The 20,183-nt window shown below is 44.5% G+C and overlaps 1 protein-coding gene across 8 annotated transcripts in view; it reads right to left on the bottom strand.

The window, feature by feature from the left end:
* TTC13 (tetratricopeptide repeat domain 13) overlaps nucleotides 1-20,021 on the bottom strand; it is a 78,448-nt gene extending 58,427 nt beyond the window's left edge. For 6 of the 8 annotated variants that reach the window (XM_047825371.1, XM_047825373.1, XM_047825374.1 and 3 more), the window contains exons 1-2: nucleotides 19,702-20,021; nucleotides 2,666-2,760 (exon numbers count right to left, since the gene is read on the bottom strand). In XM_047825371.1, the coding sequence (XP_047681327.1) occupies nucleotides 2,666-2,760; nucleotides 19,702-19,972 (366 nt within the window). In that variant the 5' untranslated portion in view covers nucleotides 19,973-20,021. Of the gene's footprint in view, nucleotides 1-1,556; nucleotides 1,646-2,665; nucleotides 2,761-12,320; nucleotides 12,440-19,701 lie in introns of those variants that run through there. The other 2 variants (XM_047825379.1, XM_047825378.1) reach the window with 2 other exon arrangements.
* Nucleotides 20,022-20,183: the final 162 nt, after the last annotated feature.

The following is a 20,183-nucleotide window of genomic DNA, read 5'->3' as shown; positions in this document are numbered from 1 at the left end:
ACAAGACACTTCTGCTTATACTCCCTTTACTCTCAAAATCTAGACTGATACTCAGATACGGCGTGGTATTTAGTCTGCCTATGAAACAGGTCAAGAATAATCTACCTCTGGTTAAAACACTGGTTGAAAGCTAGAGGCCAGAGGGCATCCCATGTCGGGATGAATGCGCACTTCATTCCATGCAGGACTCCAGACAAAATGGAACATCTGAAACTTCTACTACTATGGGAATGTTTAACACTGAATGTTTAACCTGATGACTAGAGAGGAAGTCTCTCAGCTCTTTCGCATTTTGCTCTATAGCTGGAAGCTTCCACACAGCTATGGGGAGCCTTACAGTGAGATCCTCGCAAGACTTAAGAAGCGGCAGATTTAACAACATGTGAAGGCATCACAGTACATACATCCCGTGTGACCAGACACGAGGCTCTCCTCTTTGTCAGGTGGTCACAGATAAGCACGCAGATGTAAAATATGTAAGTCGCGTATAGCCAAGGAAAGGAGTCTATGAATATTGCTTTTAGTACTTAAAAAGTCTAATTGTTTCATCCAGTACTCAGTGAGAGTTTCCCATTTGCCAAGGCTCTGGGCAGAAAGGCACAGGAAGAAAACAAAAATGAAATCCCATAAAAGGATATCATTTACTTGGGGCGCCTGGTGGCTCAGTCAGTTAAGCGTCCAACTTTTGATTTCAGCTCAGGTCGTGATCTCACAGTCCTGTGTTGGGCTCTGCACTGTCAGTGTTGAGCCTGCTTGGGGTTTCCCTCTCTCCCTCTCTCTGCCCTTCCCCTACTCTCCCTCTGTCTCTGTCTCTCTCTCTCTCAAAATAAATAAATAAACTTAAAAAAAAAAAAAAAGAAATCATTACCCAGCAACATCAAGAGTATACTGAAGAGCATATCTGAGTTAAAGTGTTTTTATTTTACTAGAAATAACATCTAACAGAAGTGGGCAGAAAAGTATAATATGGACAAATTAACTTCTTGATCAAAAAGAGTCTTTCCCACTTCTTTTTTTTTATTAAAAACATTTTTTTATAATCTTTATTTATTTTTGAGAGAGAGAGAGAGAGAGAGAGCGTGAGCAGGGAAGGAACAGGAGAGAGAAGGAGACAAAGAATCTGAAGCGGGCTCCAGGCTCTGGGCTGTCAGCACAGAGCCCGACGTGGGGCTCGAACCCACGAACTGCGAGATCGGGACCTGAGCCGAAGTCGGACGCTCAACCGACTGAGCCACCCAAGCGCCCCGAGTCTTTCCCACCTAATACTGCATCTGTAGATATCTTCTGTGGACAGCAGGGAGAAGCTCCAATCAAAGACGTTAATGCACACAGCCCCCCTTTGCTGGGACACCAACTCCAACCCATCCTCAGGTCACTGCTTACACTTCAAGTTCTGAAAGCTGTCCTACCTGATCCCCCTAATTTAAAGGGAGATTATGTTGATCTTTTGCTATACATCTATGTTCATTGGTATAATTATCTGGTTAGTGACTAGGAGTCACGAGTGCAGGGACTGAGGCTAGCTGGCTCACTGTGGCATTATTCCCAGTACTTACTTAGCACAACGCCTGGCACATAATAGGTGCAAAATAAATATCTGGAGAATTAATGAAGAAATGAATAGTCGAACTCCCATATTTTCAACCTAGGGAAAATGAAAGGCCAAGATTGATGAGCTTTCTCCCATAGGTTACTAGCTAGTGCCATCTTAAACTAGAAATGCAACACGGAGAAAATATTTGAATTACTGTCAGTGAGACGGTAGGTCCCTAATAATTCTAAGAATCTAATCCCCTCCCCAAGGTGGGGATTACCCAATTTCTACTGAAGTGTTTTCATTGGTGGCCAACTCACTACAAGCTAGCCCATTCTGGTTGGGGACCAGTCTAATTCAAGTTCTTCCATATATCGAGTTGATCGCTATGCAATGAGTTAGGTAACATCTGTTGATCATTCTTTGGCTTGCAAACTCTACCCATTTTCAGTAGTTCTCACATGCAAAGGCAAAGCTTTATCTGGAGAAGAGAGAGCAACCTAAAGGGAAATTTTAAACACAAGAAGCAAACAGTATCTATGTGGATGTTGAAGGAAAAGGCCCGGAGAAAAAAATATGTTCACCTTGGGCACTGAAAGAACAACTCAGCCTCAAAGAATTAGGTGTGAACAACAACAACAAAAAAAAGAGCCTTGCACCTGAGGCAGCTAGGCTGGAGGAGTGTACGTGCTAACGTGAACAGGCAGAGACAGACGTTATATAGTGCCAGGAACTCATCCCTGGAGTGGAGAGGTCTCCTGTACAGTTCAGCGGGTACTGACAGTTAAAAACACAGATATAAAAGATATCCACACAGGCAAAAGCTAGAAGAATAATATATTATACCTTAAAATACATTAGGTTCCTAGAAGTAAGGCTCAGCCATTATCTCCCCTTTATTCCTTGGAACTGAGAAGTAAAAAGGCCAAGGTCTAGAATGATCAACCATCCAATCCACAAGTCATAATAATGTAATGTGACTAAATACCAGATGACCTATCTTTATCTTATGCAAATAGAACCAACTAGAACCAACTCCTAGTTGATAAACAGAGGTGACCTGTGCCTTTTGAAACACGTATCATTGTACTTTAGGTCATAAAGACAGAAGCATGGACAGAAGATGCGTACCAGGATCTTTTCAGTGTTGAGGGAAAGCAGTGAGTCACAGGGTGGCGGCCCTTTGGGTTCACAGTCTGAGTCGTGGAAGTTCAGAAAGGATGACTCTGAAAAGCAAACATCCCTGGTTATTCTCCGAACCTGAAATTTATGGTTCTTAGGTTCTTAACTATGAATTATAATGTTAGGAACACACACACACACACACACACACACACACACACACACAGAATCTACCAAACCAAAATAAGGACAAGGCAAAAAAGCACCAAAAGGGGCATCCTGCCTTCCACCTTACAGCTGTGTCACATTCTAGTTTCCAAATACCTTGCATAGCTGTCATGACTGTCCCCACAGCCAGTCACTAATACAGTACTTGTTAAGATCCCTTTTTCAGACATCTCCTGCCTGGCAGCATTTACCATAGGTTAAAAAATATTACAAAAGGGAGAACAAAGTCGAGCCAGGGAGATCTAATGTTAAAAGATATGTACCAGGGGTCTAGAATCCAGAATATATAAATAAGTCCTGATTTCAACAACAAAAAGACAACCCAATTAAAAAATGGGCAAAGGACTGGAATAGGCAATTCTCCAAAGAAGATACACAAATGGCCACTGAATACAAGGAAAGATGCTCTACATCATTATTGATTAGGGGATGTATATCAAACCACAATGAGGTTTGCCACAATAACGGCTTTTTTTTTTATTGTCGAGGCAAACAAGTGTTGGCAAGGATGTAGAAAAATTAGAGCCCTTGTACATTGCTGTGTAAAATGGTGTGGCCACTGTGGAAGATAGTTTACTGGTTCATCCAAAAGTTGAACATAGAATTACCATATGGTCCTACTATTCCATCCCTAGGAACATACCCAAAAGAACTAAAAACAGGAACTCAACCAAGTATGTGAACATGCATCTTCACAGAAGCAATATTTAACTATAACCAAATGGTAGAAACAGCCCAAATGTCCATCAACAGACAATGGACAAACTGTGGTATATACATACAGTGGAACACTATTCAGCCTTAAAACAGAATAAAGTACTACAATCACCATTAATTAGTACACTTTACTCTTCAAATAATAAATCTACATTTATACTTTAACCATTTCAAAATTTGGAGACTTTTCACTCTAATCTACATCTAAAATGCTAGCCTATATTTGGAAACATTCAAATATTAAAGATAAATTTTTTAAAAAAGAATGAAATACTTTACATGTTCATATAACGACATGAAAGAACCTCCAAAATATAATAAGAACCTCCAAAACAAAAACTAAGTGAAAGAAGCCAGACACAAAAAGTCACATATTGTGTGAGCTCACTGATAACGAAATAACCAGAAAAGGTAAATCCATAGAAACACAATGCACATCCATGGCTGAAGGAGGGAAGAGGAAGAAACTGCTGAGGGGTGAGGGGCTTACTTTGGAGTGATGGAAAGGTTTTGGGGTGGTTGCACAACATTGTGACTGTACTCAATGCCACAGGGCTGTTCATCAGAAAACATTTAAATTTATGTTATGTGAATTTTGCCTCAACAATTATTTTTAAACCTATACTGTAATTCAGCAGTCATTAAAGAGCATCAAATTGTGTTCAAGCGACCATGTGAACCGACAGAGATAAATTCTCATTTGTGTCTGTCTTAACAGCTGGAGACTAGAGCTAATATACCAAAGAAGCCCTGGATGGTGAGTGATTTCTGAAGCTGGAAGGTTAAATTTCACAAGGCCCAAGCAGAGTTTAAATGGATGGGTGGGTTCTGCTAATATCATCCTCAATGGGGAAAAACTGAGTGCTTTTCCCCTAAGGTCAAGAACACGACAGGGATGTCCACTCTCACCACTGTTATTCAACACAGTATTGGAAGTTCTAGCCTCAACAATCAGACAACACAAAGAAATAAAAGGCATCTAAATCAGCAAGGAGGAAATCAAACTTTCACTCTTCACAGACAACATGATACTCCATGGAAAACCCAAAAGATTCCACCAAAAAACGACTAGAACAGATGCATGAATTCAGCAAAGTCGCAGGATATAAAATCAATGCACAGAAATTGGCTGCATTTCTATACACCAATAATGAGGCAACAAAAGGAGAAATCAAGGTATCAATCGCATTTACAATTGCACCAAAACCCATTAAATACCTAGGAATAAGCCTAAGAGGTGAAAAATCTATACACTGAAAACTATAAAAAGCTTATAAAAGAAACTGAAAAAGGCACCAAAAAAAATGGAAAAATATTCCACGCTCATGGATTGGAGGAAAAAATATTGCTAAAATGTTGATACTACCCAAAGCAATCTACATATTCAATGCAATCCCTATCAAAATAACAGCAGCATTCTTCACAGAGCTAGTACAAACAATCCCAAAATTTGTATGGAACCAGAAAAGACATCAAATAACAAAAGCAATCCTGAAAAAGAAAACCAAAGCTGGAGGCATCACAATTCTGGACTTCAAGATGTATTACAAAGCTGTAATCATCAAGACAGTATGGTACTGGCACAAAAACAGACACTTAGATCAATGGAACAGAATAGAGAACCCAGAAATTGACCCACAAACGTAAGGCCAGTTAATCTTTGACAAAGCAGGAAATAATATCCGATGGAATAAAGACATTCTCTTCAGCGAATGCTGTTGGGAAAACTGGACAGCGACATGCAGAAGAATGAACCTGGACCACTTTCTTACACCCTACACAAAAATAAACTCAAAATGGATGAAAAACCTAAGCATAAGACAGGAAGCCGTCAAAATCCTAGAGGAGAAAGCAGGCAACAACCTCTTTGACCTTGGCCACAGCAACTTCTTACTCGACATGTCTCTGGAGGCAAGGGAAACAAAAGCAAAAATGAACTACCGTGACCTCATCAACATAAAAAGCTTCTGCACAGCAAAGGAAACAATCAGCAAAACTAAAAGGCAACTGATGGAATGGGAAAAGATATTTGCAAATTACATACCTGATAAAGGGTTAGTATCCTAAATTTATAAAGAACTTATCAAACTCAACACCGAAAAAACAAATAATCCAGTGAAGAAATGGGCAAAAGACATGAATCGACACTTCTCCAAAGACATCCAGATGGCTAACAGATGCATGAAAAAATGCTCAACATCACTCATCATCAGGCAAATATAAATCAAAGCCACAGTGAGATTCTACCTCACACTTGTCAGAATATCTAAAATTAACAACTCAGGCAACAACAGATGTTGGTGAGGATGCAGAGAAAAAGGAATCCTTTTGCACTGCTGGTGGGAATGCAAGCTGGTGCAGCCAGTCTGGAAAACAGTATGGAGGTTCCTCAAAAAATTAAAAATAGAATTATCTTATGGCCCAGCAATTGCAGTGCTAGTTATTTATCCAAAGGATACAGGTATGCTGTTTTGATGGGGCACATGCACCCCAATGTGCATAGCAGTGCTGTTGACAATAGTCAAAGGAAGGAAAGAGCCCAAATGTCCATTGACAGATGAATGGATAAAGAAGAAGTGATATATACATACAATGGAATATTACTCAGCAATCAAAAAGAATGAAATCTTGCCATTTGCAACAATGTGGATGGAGTATGTTATGCTAAGTGAAATTAGTCAGGGAAAGACAAATATCATATGACTTCACTCATATGTAGAATTTAAGATACAAAACAGATGAACATAAGGGAAGGGAAGCAAAAATAATATAAAAACAGGGAGGGGGACAAAACAGAAGAGATGCTTAAATACAGAGCACTGAGGGTTGCTGAAGGGGAGGTGGGTGGAGGGATGGGCTAAATGGGCAAGGGGCATTAGGAGGACACGTGCTGGGATGAGCACTGGGTGTTATAAGTAGGGGGTAGATCACTGGGTTCCACTCCTGCATCATTATTGCACTATGTGCTAACTGACTTGGATATAAATGTAAAAAATTAAGTAAATAATAAGAGGATGGGTGGGTTCAGACTGGGGAACAGAGAGAATGGATATTCCGGGTGGGATGAGTGGTGTACCCAGAAGTATAAAGGTGAGAAAATGCGAAGCAGTAAGCAGGCGACCCTGGCTAGAGGGAGCTGGTGTTGGAAAATAAAAGATGGAAGGTTGGAATGTGAGTGGTCAGACTGGGGAGTCTTGGAAGCAAGAGAAAGGCTTTAGTCTCACAAGAGTGAGGAGGCAGTAATGGTTGTCGGTAGGTAGTTGGAAATAACATTAATTTATAACCTATTTCTTCTTAAAGCTAACGTTTGAGGCCTTGCCATATGCGAAGCGCTGCAGTAAGCATTGCATTATGCGTGGCCTCATTCTATTCTAACAAGCCCTCCACTTGGTGGGATTCACTTAGGTTTCGATAAACAGGCATCGGTATAATTGTAAGTGGATGCACTCATTCCGTTCTGTGAAACCTAACCATCTTTGGGCAATTAGGCTGTCCTTTCCCCCTTCTGATAAATAGTATTTTACAAGTATGCTTGACCTATATTTTTTAAATTCACCCAATCTGGCAATTAAATTCTAACCAATACAATTGCTGAGGCAAAGGGTGTAAATAACTTTAAGACCTTTCACATACGCTGCCCCATTTCCCTCCCAGGATGTAATAATAATTTCATTCCCACCCAACAGTGTAGATGGTCTATTTCACTCTGCTCAGAGTATTCTGTTCTTTTCATCTCTTCCTAATCTGAAAATAGCACTAGTGAGACCAAACTTTTGGTTTACTGCCCATTTGTATCTCTTCTTTCGTAAATCATGTGTTTCCTCTGCTAATTTTTAAGTCATTTTATCTATTCTGGCCTAAGGTATAGAAGCGAATGTCTATCTATTTTCCAGTTCTCTCAGAACGATTTTGAACACCACCTTTACAATACATTATAGTCACTGGGGTCTTAAAGGAAGCTTTGAGATAAGTTATATCCAACTAAAATAGCTCTCACAGATGACTACTCAATCTATACGGGCACTGATGTTTAAAATATTACAGTAGGACTTCATGTTCATTCTAGAAAACAGAAAAAAAATCACAAAACATAAAAAAAAAAGTCATTTAGAATACTACCATACATTGAGATCCACTGTGAAAATTTTGGCATTAATTACTGTAATTAAGAGTGACAATTCTTGAAATCAGACAGACTGGGTTTGAATTCCTGTTCTCTGCAACTACTTACTAGCTCTTGGCCACTGATCTAGCGGCCTCATCAATCTTTGGTTTCTTCATTTGTAAAACAGGGTCGCTGATGGTATCTACCTCACAGGAGTGGTTGATTTAAACAAGATTATAGGGGCACCTGGGTGGCCCAGTGAGTTAAGTGCCCATCTGTTGATTTCGGCTCATGTCAGGGGTCATTTCTGGTTTTGCGGACCACTGAGCAGTGAATAGAACAAGGTAGATGTGCAACAAACACGTAATCAATGGCCATCCACCAATTTCCTTTTCAATCACAACAAATTTGAATGTATAAATTCTATGGAAAAATTGTAAAATTTCACATAGGCCAATAAAACACTTGAATAGATTAAATTTTGTAAAGTACTCCTCTGCTCGTTAATCTACAGTTTTAGCAATCCTTTAAAAAAAAATTTTTTTTTAATGTTTACTTTTCAGAGAGAGAGAGAGAGAGCGAGCGAGCGAGCGAGCGAGAGAGCATGAGCAGGGGAGGGGCAGAGAGAGAGGGAGTCACAGGATCCGAAACAGGCTCCAGGCTCTGAGCTGTCAGCACAGAACCCGACGCGGGGCTTGAACTCACAAACCGTGAGATCATGAGTTTAACCGACTGAGCCACCCAGGTGTCCCTTCTTACTCTTTATTTTACCAAAAATTTTTAAATCAGGAAAGCTGGCTGAACTTTATCAAGTGCTTTTGGAATTTCTTTAAGGTAATCATATGATTTTTCTCCATGACTTACTAAGGTGATTAATTCAATTTTTTTTTTAAGTTGAACCATCTTTGCACTTCTTTTTTTTTAATTTTTTTTTCAACGTTTTTATTTATTTTTGGGACAGAGAGAGACAGAGCATGAACGGGGGAGGGGCAGAGAGAGAGGGAGACACAGCATCGGAAACAGGCTCCAGGCTCTGAGCCATCAGCCCAGAGCCTGACGCGGGGCTTGAACTCACGGACCGCGAGATCGTGACCTGGCTGAAGTCGGACGCTTAACCGACTGCGCCACCCAGGCGCCCCTGCACTTCTAAAATAAATTCTAATCGGTCAAGGCACATCATTACTTTAATTTCTGGTTTCAACTTATTAATATTTTACTTAGGATTTTTATAACTGTGCTATAGTTTTCTACCCATACTTGCCACTATATTAAGTTCTGTCATCAATGTTTTTCGCTGATTTGAGGTCTGTAAGAGAAAAACAGCTTATTACAGTTGTACCTAGACTTCTCTGGGAACAGGTTAAATTTCTTCTTTGATCTAAAACTGTTTTGTTCGATATGGCTTGAATTGTCTAACAATAACAACCCAACAATCTATATTTAGATGGAGTAGGTTTACATACAACTAGGAAAAGCCTCTGTTTTCCTCCTTGCTCAGATAATGCAAGTAAAATTTAAAGATAATTACTACATGGGGCGCCTGGGTGGCTCAGTCAATTAAGTGTCTGACTTCAGTTCAGGTCATTATCTCATAGTTGGTGAGTTCAAGCCCCGCATCGGGCTCTGTGCTGACAGCTCAGGGCTTGCAGCCTGCTTCGGATTCTGTGTCACCCTCTCTCTCTACCCCTCCCCCACGCTCTCTCTCTCTCTCTCAAAAATAAACATTTAAAAAAATTAATTACTTAAGAAATATTCTCAAAGCACATTACAGAATCTCATCTTTTTCTTCCAGATCATCTTCCTGGACATTTATTTATTGCTTCATATTTTTAACCTTATTAGCAGGAATTTCTTCACGTTTGTCTCTTCATTCTAATGGCCTCTACCACTGTCCACACAGCCCCCCATTCCTAATGTACGTTTGCATTTGCTCACCTATTTATGTGTTAGCCTTATCAGGTTTATCTATTTTCTTCTTTTTTGAAAAAAAAAAGAAAAAAACAACTCTTGGATCGATTTATCAATACTATTGTTGCTCTGTTCCTAATTCATTTACTCTGGCTTTGTTCTAGACAAGCCTCCAATTTCCCAATCGTTTTCTTGTTGCTCAAGCTTAGTATCCAGTTCATTTATTCCCGTCTTTCTTCAATACCAAGAAGCCACGGAAGGCTCCAGCAGAAGAAAGATCACGGAAGGCTGTGTGAGGAGAGAGAGAGAAGGGCCGGAAGACTAGCAAGGAGGCCACGGCCAGCTAAAACAGGGGAAAAGTGCAAACATAGAGGCCACCGGGTTGAAAAGGGAGGGTCAGACTCCAAAGAGATAGATGAGGTTAAAAAAAAAAAAAAAAAAAAAAGCCAGGGCTTTGAGGAAAAGTAGGCATGGGAAGAGGACAAAGGCATGGCTTTCCATTTTGTGTAGCAACAAGAGGGGAAGTACCATTAACTGAAACGGCAAGTTTGAGAGGAAAAGTGGTTCTGGGGGCAGTCAAGGGCCAATTCCAGAGAAAGGCAAGAGCTACAGATATGAATGTGATGACCATTAACTTAAGATGGATGAGTAAACAGGGGCTGTAGGTGGATCTCTGCCAGCTCAGGAAGCTTAAATGTAATAAGAAAAGAGCTGGCCCTGGTGGGGACGAGATATTTAAAAGGAGGGCAAATCAATGACCTTTTTCTAAAGAACTGTCTAGAGTCATTTCTTTGAGGGCCGCCTGGGTGGCTCAGTCGGCTGAGCGCCTCACTCGATTTTCACTCAGGTCATGATCCCAGCCAGGGTCATGGGATCGAGACCCACATCGGACTCCGTGCTGAGTACGGAGCTGACTTAAGATTCTTTCTCCCTCTGCCCGTCTCCCCTGCTCGCGTACGTACCCTCTCTCTAAAACATGGAAAGAGAAACAGAAAGAATTACTTTTTTTGAATTGTTCTGCAGCCTTGCCATAAAACTACACACAGTTATTATAATGATTTTCATTCTTCATTATACTCCCTTATTCCTGAAGTCAAGTATTTGTTTCTTCTCATTTTTCTTGACCAGCCTTGCGAGGTAACTGTCTAAACTTCACCAGTACTTTCGATGAACCAGCTCTGATAGTGAAATTTGATTCAATCTGAAGTCAGAGGAAGAGTAATTACTGTGGAGGCAAAGTCGGAGAGTCGTTGAGAGTGTGGGCTGTGGAGCCGGACTGACCCGGCTCAGATGCCTCACTGGGTGACTTGGCGCAAGTCCTTCTGTATCTCTTAGCCTCAGTTTCCTCATTTATAGAACAGGAACGACTACCCCCACATACCCTCACAGGCCTATTACGAGGAATAGACGTGATGCCCACAGTCCACAGGAAATGGTTGTCACAGGTTGGTAGGGCTGGCCCTTGAACCACACGGGTTTGAACTGCGTGGGTCCACTTACATGCAGGTTTTTTAAAAGAAACATAGATATTGCTGTAAACGTATTTTCTCTTCATGATTTTCGTAACCACGGTTCCTCTTCTCTAGCTTATTTTAGCCTAAGAGTACAGAATGTAATACATATACAAAATATGTGTTCCTCGACTGCTTGTTATTAGTAAGGTTTCCGGTCAACAGTAGGCTATTAGCAGTTAAGTTTTGGGGGAGTCGGAAGTGGCACATGGACTTTTGATGGTGTGGGGGGCAGGGGGGAATTGGTTGGTGCCCCTTATCCCCTAAGGGTCCGCTATATACATATCTCAGAAATTGCCATTTTTTTCTGTTAATTTCTTCTTCCTTAAGATTATTTTGGTCTTCGCAGAACTTGACAGTTTTCGAAATGCCCTCGCAACACTCTGTCCACTGGTCCTCCCTCCTCTGAGGCAGGGAGGACACACCTTAGGCGGATCACACACGTGGGGAAACAAGGTCAGTGTTAACGCGCGTGTTTAAGTCACAAGACGAAGAAATCGCCCGCATCTGTGCTCCGGGACACCACATCAACAGAGGTGCACGGTCCGCTTGTCACCACTCATTCTGCCCCTGCTGGGTCCTAGCAATGCCCTCAGGCTTCCTTCCTGTCCTCCCAAACCCCACAGACCACTGATTTTAAGAAGAGCGGTTTCGGTAAAGACACGAGGGGCCAACTGCAGTAGCTTCGGCAAAGGATGGGAGATGGGGAGACAGTGCACAGAAGCACCTCCTCTGAGGAATTCTGCTGTAAAGGAAGCGGAGAGAGAGAGAGACAAGAGGTGGATGGAGGGGCAGGTAGTCCGGTCTTGGTTTCTTGTGTTTCCCAGACGGGAGCTCTCAGAGCCATCTGTATGCTGACGGAAGACAAGAGGGGTGCCCCACTCCGCAGAGGCTCCCACAGCTCCGCACAGCGCCAGGACCAAAGGCAGAAGCTATCCTGGGGCTGCAGGCACGCTACAGCTGTGATGGTGGGAAGCACGGAAGTTCTCTGCTGATTGCATCTTCCTCAATCAAATTACCTCCTAGGGAGGAGAGGAGACTGGGGGGCGGTGGGGGCATTGGAAGTACCACGTATTTGTCACACAGTCATGTCGGCAGGTGAAAGGGCCTGAAAGTTAGCAAGCAGCACGCTCGGAGCCGATCCCTGAAGGAAGACGTGTTAGAAGGGATTCAACAGCTGCTGGGCTGCACTTACCACTTGACCACCGCGCCCTAGTTAGAACAGTGGGCCAAGTTCACCCGGAAACCAGGATGACGGGGCCTTTCCCACCGATGGGCTGGAACGTGGGAGTCAGACGCCAGATACTTACTGGCAATTCTAGTCCTAGGTAGGTGTCGGGTGACCTGGGAAGAGCAGAAATAATTACTGTGGCTGGAGGCGCGACCTGAAGGCCAAGGGGCTGATACGCAGCATCAGTTATACTGTCTGTTGCTTTGATCAATTTCTGCATTTGTAAGACAACCACTGTTGAGGACGTTGCACATCACCTTGGTTGATGGTCCCAAATGGTAAATTTCCTTTAGAATGTGATAACAGGAAAAGTAATAGGAAGAGTTCTCCTCGGAATTCATATGCTTCTTTTACTCTAACAAAATCGCATTCATCAGTACCTAAGATGTGTAAGTTACCATAAAACAACTTGCAAATAGACGCTGCCCACTGGGAACGAGATTATAAAGCCAACGTATAATTAATCCACCAGAACAAAGATCTGCAAAAGCCATCTTTCGCAGTTTTATAACAAAGCATGACCATAATCTGATCAAAGCTGTATTAACCCTAACAAAAGTATTAACAGGTGTAAAGAATGTATAAAACCTTTAAAAAAAAAAAAAAAGGAGCTGGTCAGCTGCACAAAATGGAAAAAGAGGGAAGGAAGTAAATCATGTAGCACTGACCCAAGAGCAGAACCAGGTTTGGGGGGGGGGGGGGGGGAGGCGCTGTAGCCACAAAGCCTATTCACTTAGCCTGGGGTCGTAACATGGATTACACACGCATCAGGTGCTCAAGGTGGCACATACTTTTAAGAGCTGAAGACTCTGTCCATAAACCTATACGTGATGTCAAATACCATCAACTCCACTGGGAAAGCAATGCTGTGAAACCATTAGTGAAAAGGGAACAGGGTCACTTTGAACACTCCACTGCAAGCGAACTCAACTGGCCTTTCGCGTCGAAGAGGCGGACCGTCTGACCCAGGATTTCTGAGTGTCTACGTAAAGGACGCCGGCACCCGAGTCAGAGCAAATCTCACCGTGCTGGTTCCTGAATCAGACATAAAGCCATACCAAATCATCTCCAAACCAAACTGGGGGAACAGGGGGAGGAGACTTCATTAGCGAAGTTTAAACACAGATATCAGTTGTGTACCGGGGACCCCCTCCGGTTACGCAGATGGTTCAGTTTGTGAAAACAGCTGTGATCCGTTTTTCTACATAGACGTCATGTGTCGATAAAAGGTAAAAATAAAAAAGATAAGAGAATGAAAATGTCAGAAAGCATTAACCCCCAAGTGAGAAGTATTCAAATTCTGCTACTTCAATGAATTTTGTCTTTATTCTATCTGCAAGATAACAGGCCCGAACAAAAAGATAAAATGGCCTCTATGAAACACCATATTGTGAAAAGGGGAAGCTTCAGAGGCCGGTCAGTCGGCCCAGTGTTTAGGGAGTGCAGTGAAGCCAGGCCGTGTCTACGCGCTGTAGAACTTCTTGAAAAGTCCGGACACCCAAAGTGCTCTGCCCCTCCTGCAGGCACGTTTCATGCAGGGTAGGTTCTAAAACCCAGGCCCCATTATCCTTTGCCCTCATCCAGAGAGCGACGACCCCTCATGGCCCAAAGCAGAACACTGGTCTACTGGGGTACAGACCGTTCAAAAGGTAAATGTAATTTTTAAGAACAATAGATCTATTTGAGAAAGCTTCACAAGTCTGCAAATAGCACAGCTATCCTCCTCATAGGGCTCACGCTACAAAAAGCAACTCTTAAACCAGAAGACTTTCTGAAAGATGCAAAAGAGGCAAAAGCAGTCTCCAGGCGATACCCCAGTGGCCAGGGCCGGGGGAGACGATACAGAAATCTCTTTCTCACTCTATGCCTCCGTCTCTGTGACTCAAAATAAGCGAGTTATCTTATACTGGCAAATTTACTTCTGTAGACCTTAAAAAAAAAAAGACTAGATTTGCCACAAAACTGTAGGTGATAACATGCACAGAGAATCAGGGCCAAGGGTAAAAAAGGGATCGAGCAAATCTACTAACAGCAAGGGTTACCACAGTTACCACGACTGGGCTTAAAATGTGGTTCTTAACTTCCTCATAGCCAGAACAAAAAAAGGAAATAGCCCTCGTTATAAAAGTTTCCCTCTACTGATTCCCTGCCACCGTTAAGGCATAGCAATGATTTAAGTGCTGTGAGCAAGAAGACTGATTTCATGTATTTTAAATAACTGCCTCCTTTAGTTAGAAAGATATAGACAATCTTTAGGTCTTACTGTCAAAAACACAATCAGGTTCGTAGTTACTTCCTTATTTTTGTGACAGTTAACAACTCCCGAATCAGACACTAATTCCCTTTGCTTCACACAGAACCGTGGGGAAATAAACTCAAATCTTGGATTACTAATCTCAATAAACTAAGGAAAATTACTTCAGGTTGTAAAGTAACCGTCAAACTTCATTGAGACATTAAGCGTAGAACTAATCCTGCTGGCTAGATGAAGGTGGCCATTTCAAAGGTTCCAGAAAGACATCAGGTACAAGGACTGCCTAACTTAGGAGCAGACAAAAGTCTCAAGAAGGCAGGAAAAAGGAAAAAAAAAAAAAAATCCGAAATCACTGTTGTTATAAATACTACATTTTCAAAGAAGGAAGATGAAAGTGTTTTCAAAACAGTGACTAGAGGGGCGCCTGGGTGGCTCAGTCGGTTAACCGTCCAACTTCGGCTCAGGTCATGATCTCGCGGTTCGTGAGTTCAAGCCCCGCGTCAGGCTCTGTGCTGATGGCTCAGAGCCTGGAGCCTGTTTCAGATTCTATGTCTCCCTCTCTCTCTGCCCCTCCCCTGTTCATGCTCTGTCTCTGTCTCAAAAATAAATAAACGTTAAAAAAAATTTTTTTTAAAAAAACAGTGACTAGAGGTGCACAGGTTCGAACTATTACAATACATCCTGGTCCATAAAGGACACACGAAGATGTATTTCATACGGGACGAACGCCGCCTTTGAAGAAAGATGCAAGGTGGCTTTCCCAGGAAGAGCAGAGGGGACACAGACAAATTCTTAAGGGACAGGTTACAGCTTATCTAGCCCTTAACTTGCCTGATCTGTAACATTACGGTGCCAAGTTAAGGGGTAAGACCTCTCCTAAGCTCGCTCTGCTCTGGTCCCTGTTGATGCCACCTTATCAGAGGCCTTCCCCGGCCCCCCTCAAGGCAGCAAAGCCCTCTTCCTTCTTCAGGGCACTTAGCAGTGGGCCTACTGAACACTGGTCTCCTCCTGCACCGGCACAGGCTCCACTTGGGGGAAGCCAGCCACTGCTACTGTATCCCCAAGGATCCAGAACACTGAGTCAGTGGGAGGCACACAGATAGCTTTCCCGCAAAAGAACAGAGCCATCCTAGCCCTACCGTCCAAAATATTCGGTGCAGTGAAGCATCCTGCCATGTACGTAAACAAAAAAATTCTAGAAGTTACTTAAGAATGTAACTTTCAACAAACGTGAAGACAGTGGGACTTGATCAGTAATAAGAAAGTATACGGATCAGCAGATATTACTAAGGAAATAATGCACAAAAGGTCGGGAGGCCAGGTTCAAACCCTGGCTCTGCACTCCTCTGTGGGGCCTTCCCCAACTTCTCTTTGCCTCAGTTTCACCTTAGGTAAAATAAAAACAGTACCTGCTGCAGTGTCGAGGATTAAATAACATACAGGGCGTATACACATAAAACCAGGGGGAAAAACTGGGGGAAAACCTTCTGTTCCTTATTTCTTCCTGCAATTCCAAACTACAAACAGGGCAAAGGTAGCAAGGAAGGGAAAAAATGATTTTTTTTTAATGTTTATTTATTTTTGAGAGAAAGAGAGATACTGTGGGGTGGGGGGGTAAGGGACAGGGACAGAGACAGAGACAGAGACAGAGACAGAGACAGAATCTGAAGCAGGCTCTGCACTGTCAGTGCTAAGTTTGACTCGGGGCTCAAACTCATGAACCATGAGATCATAACATGAGCCAAAGTCAGATGCTTAACCGACTGAGCCACCCAGGTGCCCCGGGAAATTGATTTTTATTTGAAAAATATGTACATTACAGCGTTCACGTTTTTAAAAAAGATTATTTTTCCCACAGGAAAACAGATGACCTGACGTTTGTGGCTATACATGTTTTTTTTTTTTTTTTTTTTTTAATTTATTTTTTTTGGGACAGAGAGAAACAGAGCATGAACGGGGGAGGGGCAGAGAGAGAGGGAGACACAGCATCGGAAACAGGCTCCAGGCTCCGAGCCATCAGCCCAGAACCTGACGCAGGGCTCGAACTCACGGACCGCGAGATCGTGACCTGGCTGCAGTCGGACGCTTAACCGACTGCGCCACCCAGGCGCCCCATGTTTTTCAAATAAAATACAAAAACGTGCCAGGGGAGAAAGTTGAAGGGGGCCTGGGAACAGCAAAGTCAGGCTGAGACCGCTGGTGCCCCAGTCATCCATGCTTATCTGTGCAGCTGGACCTCGATGGGGTTCAGCCCACTGAGCTCGAGGCTGATCCCAGGGCACTGGATTCCATTTGATGGTGGTCCACACAGCACAATCAGCCATTGCCAGTGCGCTGTTCAGACCTATGGGCTCCCACCATAGGAAGACACATATTGTCTTTGGCCCTGTAATCACTGGGGGTTCGGTCTTATGAGAATACCCATACACTCATTGGAAGGTGTGCAGATTTAGACCCAAGCAGGTGTCAATTCAGCCATTTGAATCCGAAAGCTGTGGGAAGGCTTCTGAAAAGTGGCGGTGCTTCTGTGTCTGTCCTCTGCATACGGACTGGCTTGACACGGACAGGCTCGTGGCTGGAAAGGCCAGCAAGTGATGACGATGTGATGAATGGATGGTGAGGCTCTCAAGAACTGATTCGTTCTGGATCCTGGCACTTATCTAGACCCTTCTGTTGATCGGAAGGGGTTCTGGATTCAGAACCTCTGGGCTATGATATGATTAGTTGTAAATCCTGAATTTGTTCCCACATCTGTTCTTCTTAGGACAGTGAGGGAATGGGGCAGTTTCACAGGGTCCAGCTTCTACCTACTCGTCCAAAATGAAGAGGGAGAAATGAGAGACATTTAGGGAGTCTCTACCATGACAGAGATGGCTCCTGTCACGTCCCACAGCTGGAGTGCCAAGTAGCATAAGCAGTTGCCTTTGGGAATTATTAACTGGGAACAGCAGCAGCAGCCAAGTGACTTCGGCGCCTGTCAGCAACTGCGGGACATTCACGTCACCCCAGGGGAGGCTGGCTCAAAGACTCATGCCACACATTTCCAACAGCACATGTGGAATGCCAAACTAAGAAACCAAGTACTAAGAAACTACGTGGGGGGAGATAAATGAAAAACTGAAACATTTGACAAATTATGCTTAAAGCCTCATTAAGATTGCGTTCATCCTTTGACGCAAAGAACTCTGGATAATGGTTTCCACATATGAGGGAACGGTAGAATGGACAGGAAAACTCCTCCGAATGCCCGGCTCATGAAAACTTATATTACCTAGGGGAAAAGCATAACACAGGTCAGAGTTGGCTCAAATAAGGACTCCAAAGACTGGCATAAGCCATGGAGTGAAATGAGCCACCTAGATCAATACTATCAATCAATTTCATAACATAAATCAATTTCTAACTTCTACTGCCTAGAATCTGTGTCTCCTTGAGCCAGTGAGCATCACATGACCACACAAGGGAAGGGGAAATGAAGATTTACATAACACGTCCTATATGCTAGCACTCACCACAGATGTGTTCTCCTACCTATAATGACTTAGTGTCTAAGACAAAGCTTTGCCTGGAGCCTGACCACCTGGCCTCGTCCCTTTACAGCGGCGGGCCCGCAGGAAAGTGATGATTTCACCGTGTCGCGGTTTCCTCATCCGAGGAAAAGGAGCTACCATTCAATGAGGTAGTGACGGGTGTTTCAAAAGACTTAAGAAAATAGGCTAACCAACCTACTCTCACGACAGCACCTGGCATACGGCAAGCACTCCATATTATGTTGGCTATTTCTCACTTTCCCCGCAGCACTCTTGTGAAGAAAATGAAACCCGGTAATTAGGTAACAGTGTCTTCAATTTACAGAGGCGGCAATTTCGCTTGCCAAGACAAGCAATTAACTTGTTCAGAGTCACAGGAAGCCACAGAGGTAAAAGGCCATTCTTTTCCCACTATACAATGCCCGCCGAGTTTTCTTACGCTGTTACTAGCCAAGGCCCGCTACAAAACAAAGTCAATGAGTGAGACTTCCTCAAGGGAGTCAGATTGTGCTAAAAGGAAATCAGAGTGTGCTAATCTTGACATCTCTCGACTAAAAAATGCTTATTGTCTTCCCAGTTACACAATGTTCAAGAACACAGCTGTCCAGGCTGTAAAAGCCACCAGCCAGCTTCTAGTGAATTAGGTAGACCTAGAGCTTTCAAAAGCAAGCCTTGAGGGAATTAGGGGGAAGAGGAAAAGGAAAGGAAGGGGAGGGGACTGAAGGGTGAAAAGATCCGATGGAAATGTCAAAACAAAAAAACCACAAGCATGTATTTGCCCCTAAGGCATCTGCCATGACTTACTAAATTGAGGGCAAAAGCGCCCAACTTAATCAATGAGATGGCCTAGTTCCAATACGCCCGGCTCTGACTTACACAGGCTGAAGGCCTGCGGGGCCCTCTTACTCACTGGGAGATACCGGACAGGTCACAGGTCAATCTTAAATAACTGGAAGCAAGGTGTCATCGAGCAGAAAAAATAGGCTTACTCTTGTCTTCCCTTCTTTCTTCCAGGGATCGAATTTGGAGAGATAATGTTTAATACAAGACATCAAACCCAGGTCAGAGAACCTGATTTCCAGGCCTAAGAAGGGCCAGACGACCCCCACTCCGGGCGCGGGCCCCCCACTGGGCCCGGTCCTCCTCCGTCCTTCCGTTTTCCCCTCCCTCGCTCCCCCGGCAACCGTGGGGCACAGAGCGGGAACCGGGGCTGCCCCAGGCCACTTGCCATCTCCTCCTCCACCCTTTCGACAATTGCTGCAACTCCGAAGAGACCGCCCTGGTCCCCAGGAACATGCTGTCAGCTCTTTTCTCTATTCACCACCCTCCCCACGGCAGCTACCAGAAAAGGGCGCGCAGCGGCGTGGGTGCGAGCGGCGGGAAGCGGCCCCAGGATGACACCTCGCCGAGCCGGCTCCCCCAGGAGCACACGCCGCACCGCGGCCGGCGGCGGCGAGGCCCGGGCCGCCCGCACATCGGCCCCCGGGAGCCTGCCGTCCCCCACGGCCCCGCCGTCCCCGCGGCCCCGGGCGACCCGGACGCCCGCCCGCCGCCCACTCACCGCCGCACTCGACCGAGTACTGGTCTCCCCAGTCCCCGGACTGCGGGCTGCAGCCGCCGCCTGCCTGGGCCTCCTGCTGCTGCCGATGCTGCAGCTCCTGCTTTAGCAGGGACAGCGGCGAGTAGTGCTCAGTGGCCAGCGCACCCGGGCGCGGCCCGACGGACAGGACCCCCAGCAACAGCAGCACCAGGACGCGCCGGGCGGCGTCCGCGGCGGCCACAGCGCCGCCCCAGCAGCAGTAGCAGCAGCAGCAGCAGCCGGCAGGTGCCATCTTTTCTCAAGGCGCATGTGCGGCGGCCCTCGCCGCACGCTGCGGCCTCCCAGCCTTAACCCGCGGCGGGCAGGTGGGCCGTGGCAAGGGGGAGGGAAGGGGTGTGGCGTTGCCTGCTGGGAGTTGTAGTCCCAGCTCGGCCAGCCGCGAGTCCCCTTTCCGAGGCTGAGACTACGAATCCCAGCAAGCACCGCACGGGACAGGCTTTCCG

Source organism: Prionailurus viverrinus, chromosome D2, assembly GCF_022837055.1.
Source record: "Prionailurus viverrinus isolate Anna chromosome D2, UM_Priviv_1.0, whole genome shotgun sequence".
Lineage (NCBI taxonomy): Eukaryota > Metazoa > Chordata > Mammalia > Carnivora > Felidae > Prionailurus > Prionailurus viverrinus.
Note: the sequence above shows the minus strand (reverse complement) of the source record. Positions and strands in the feature narration are given on the sequence as shown.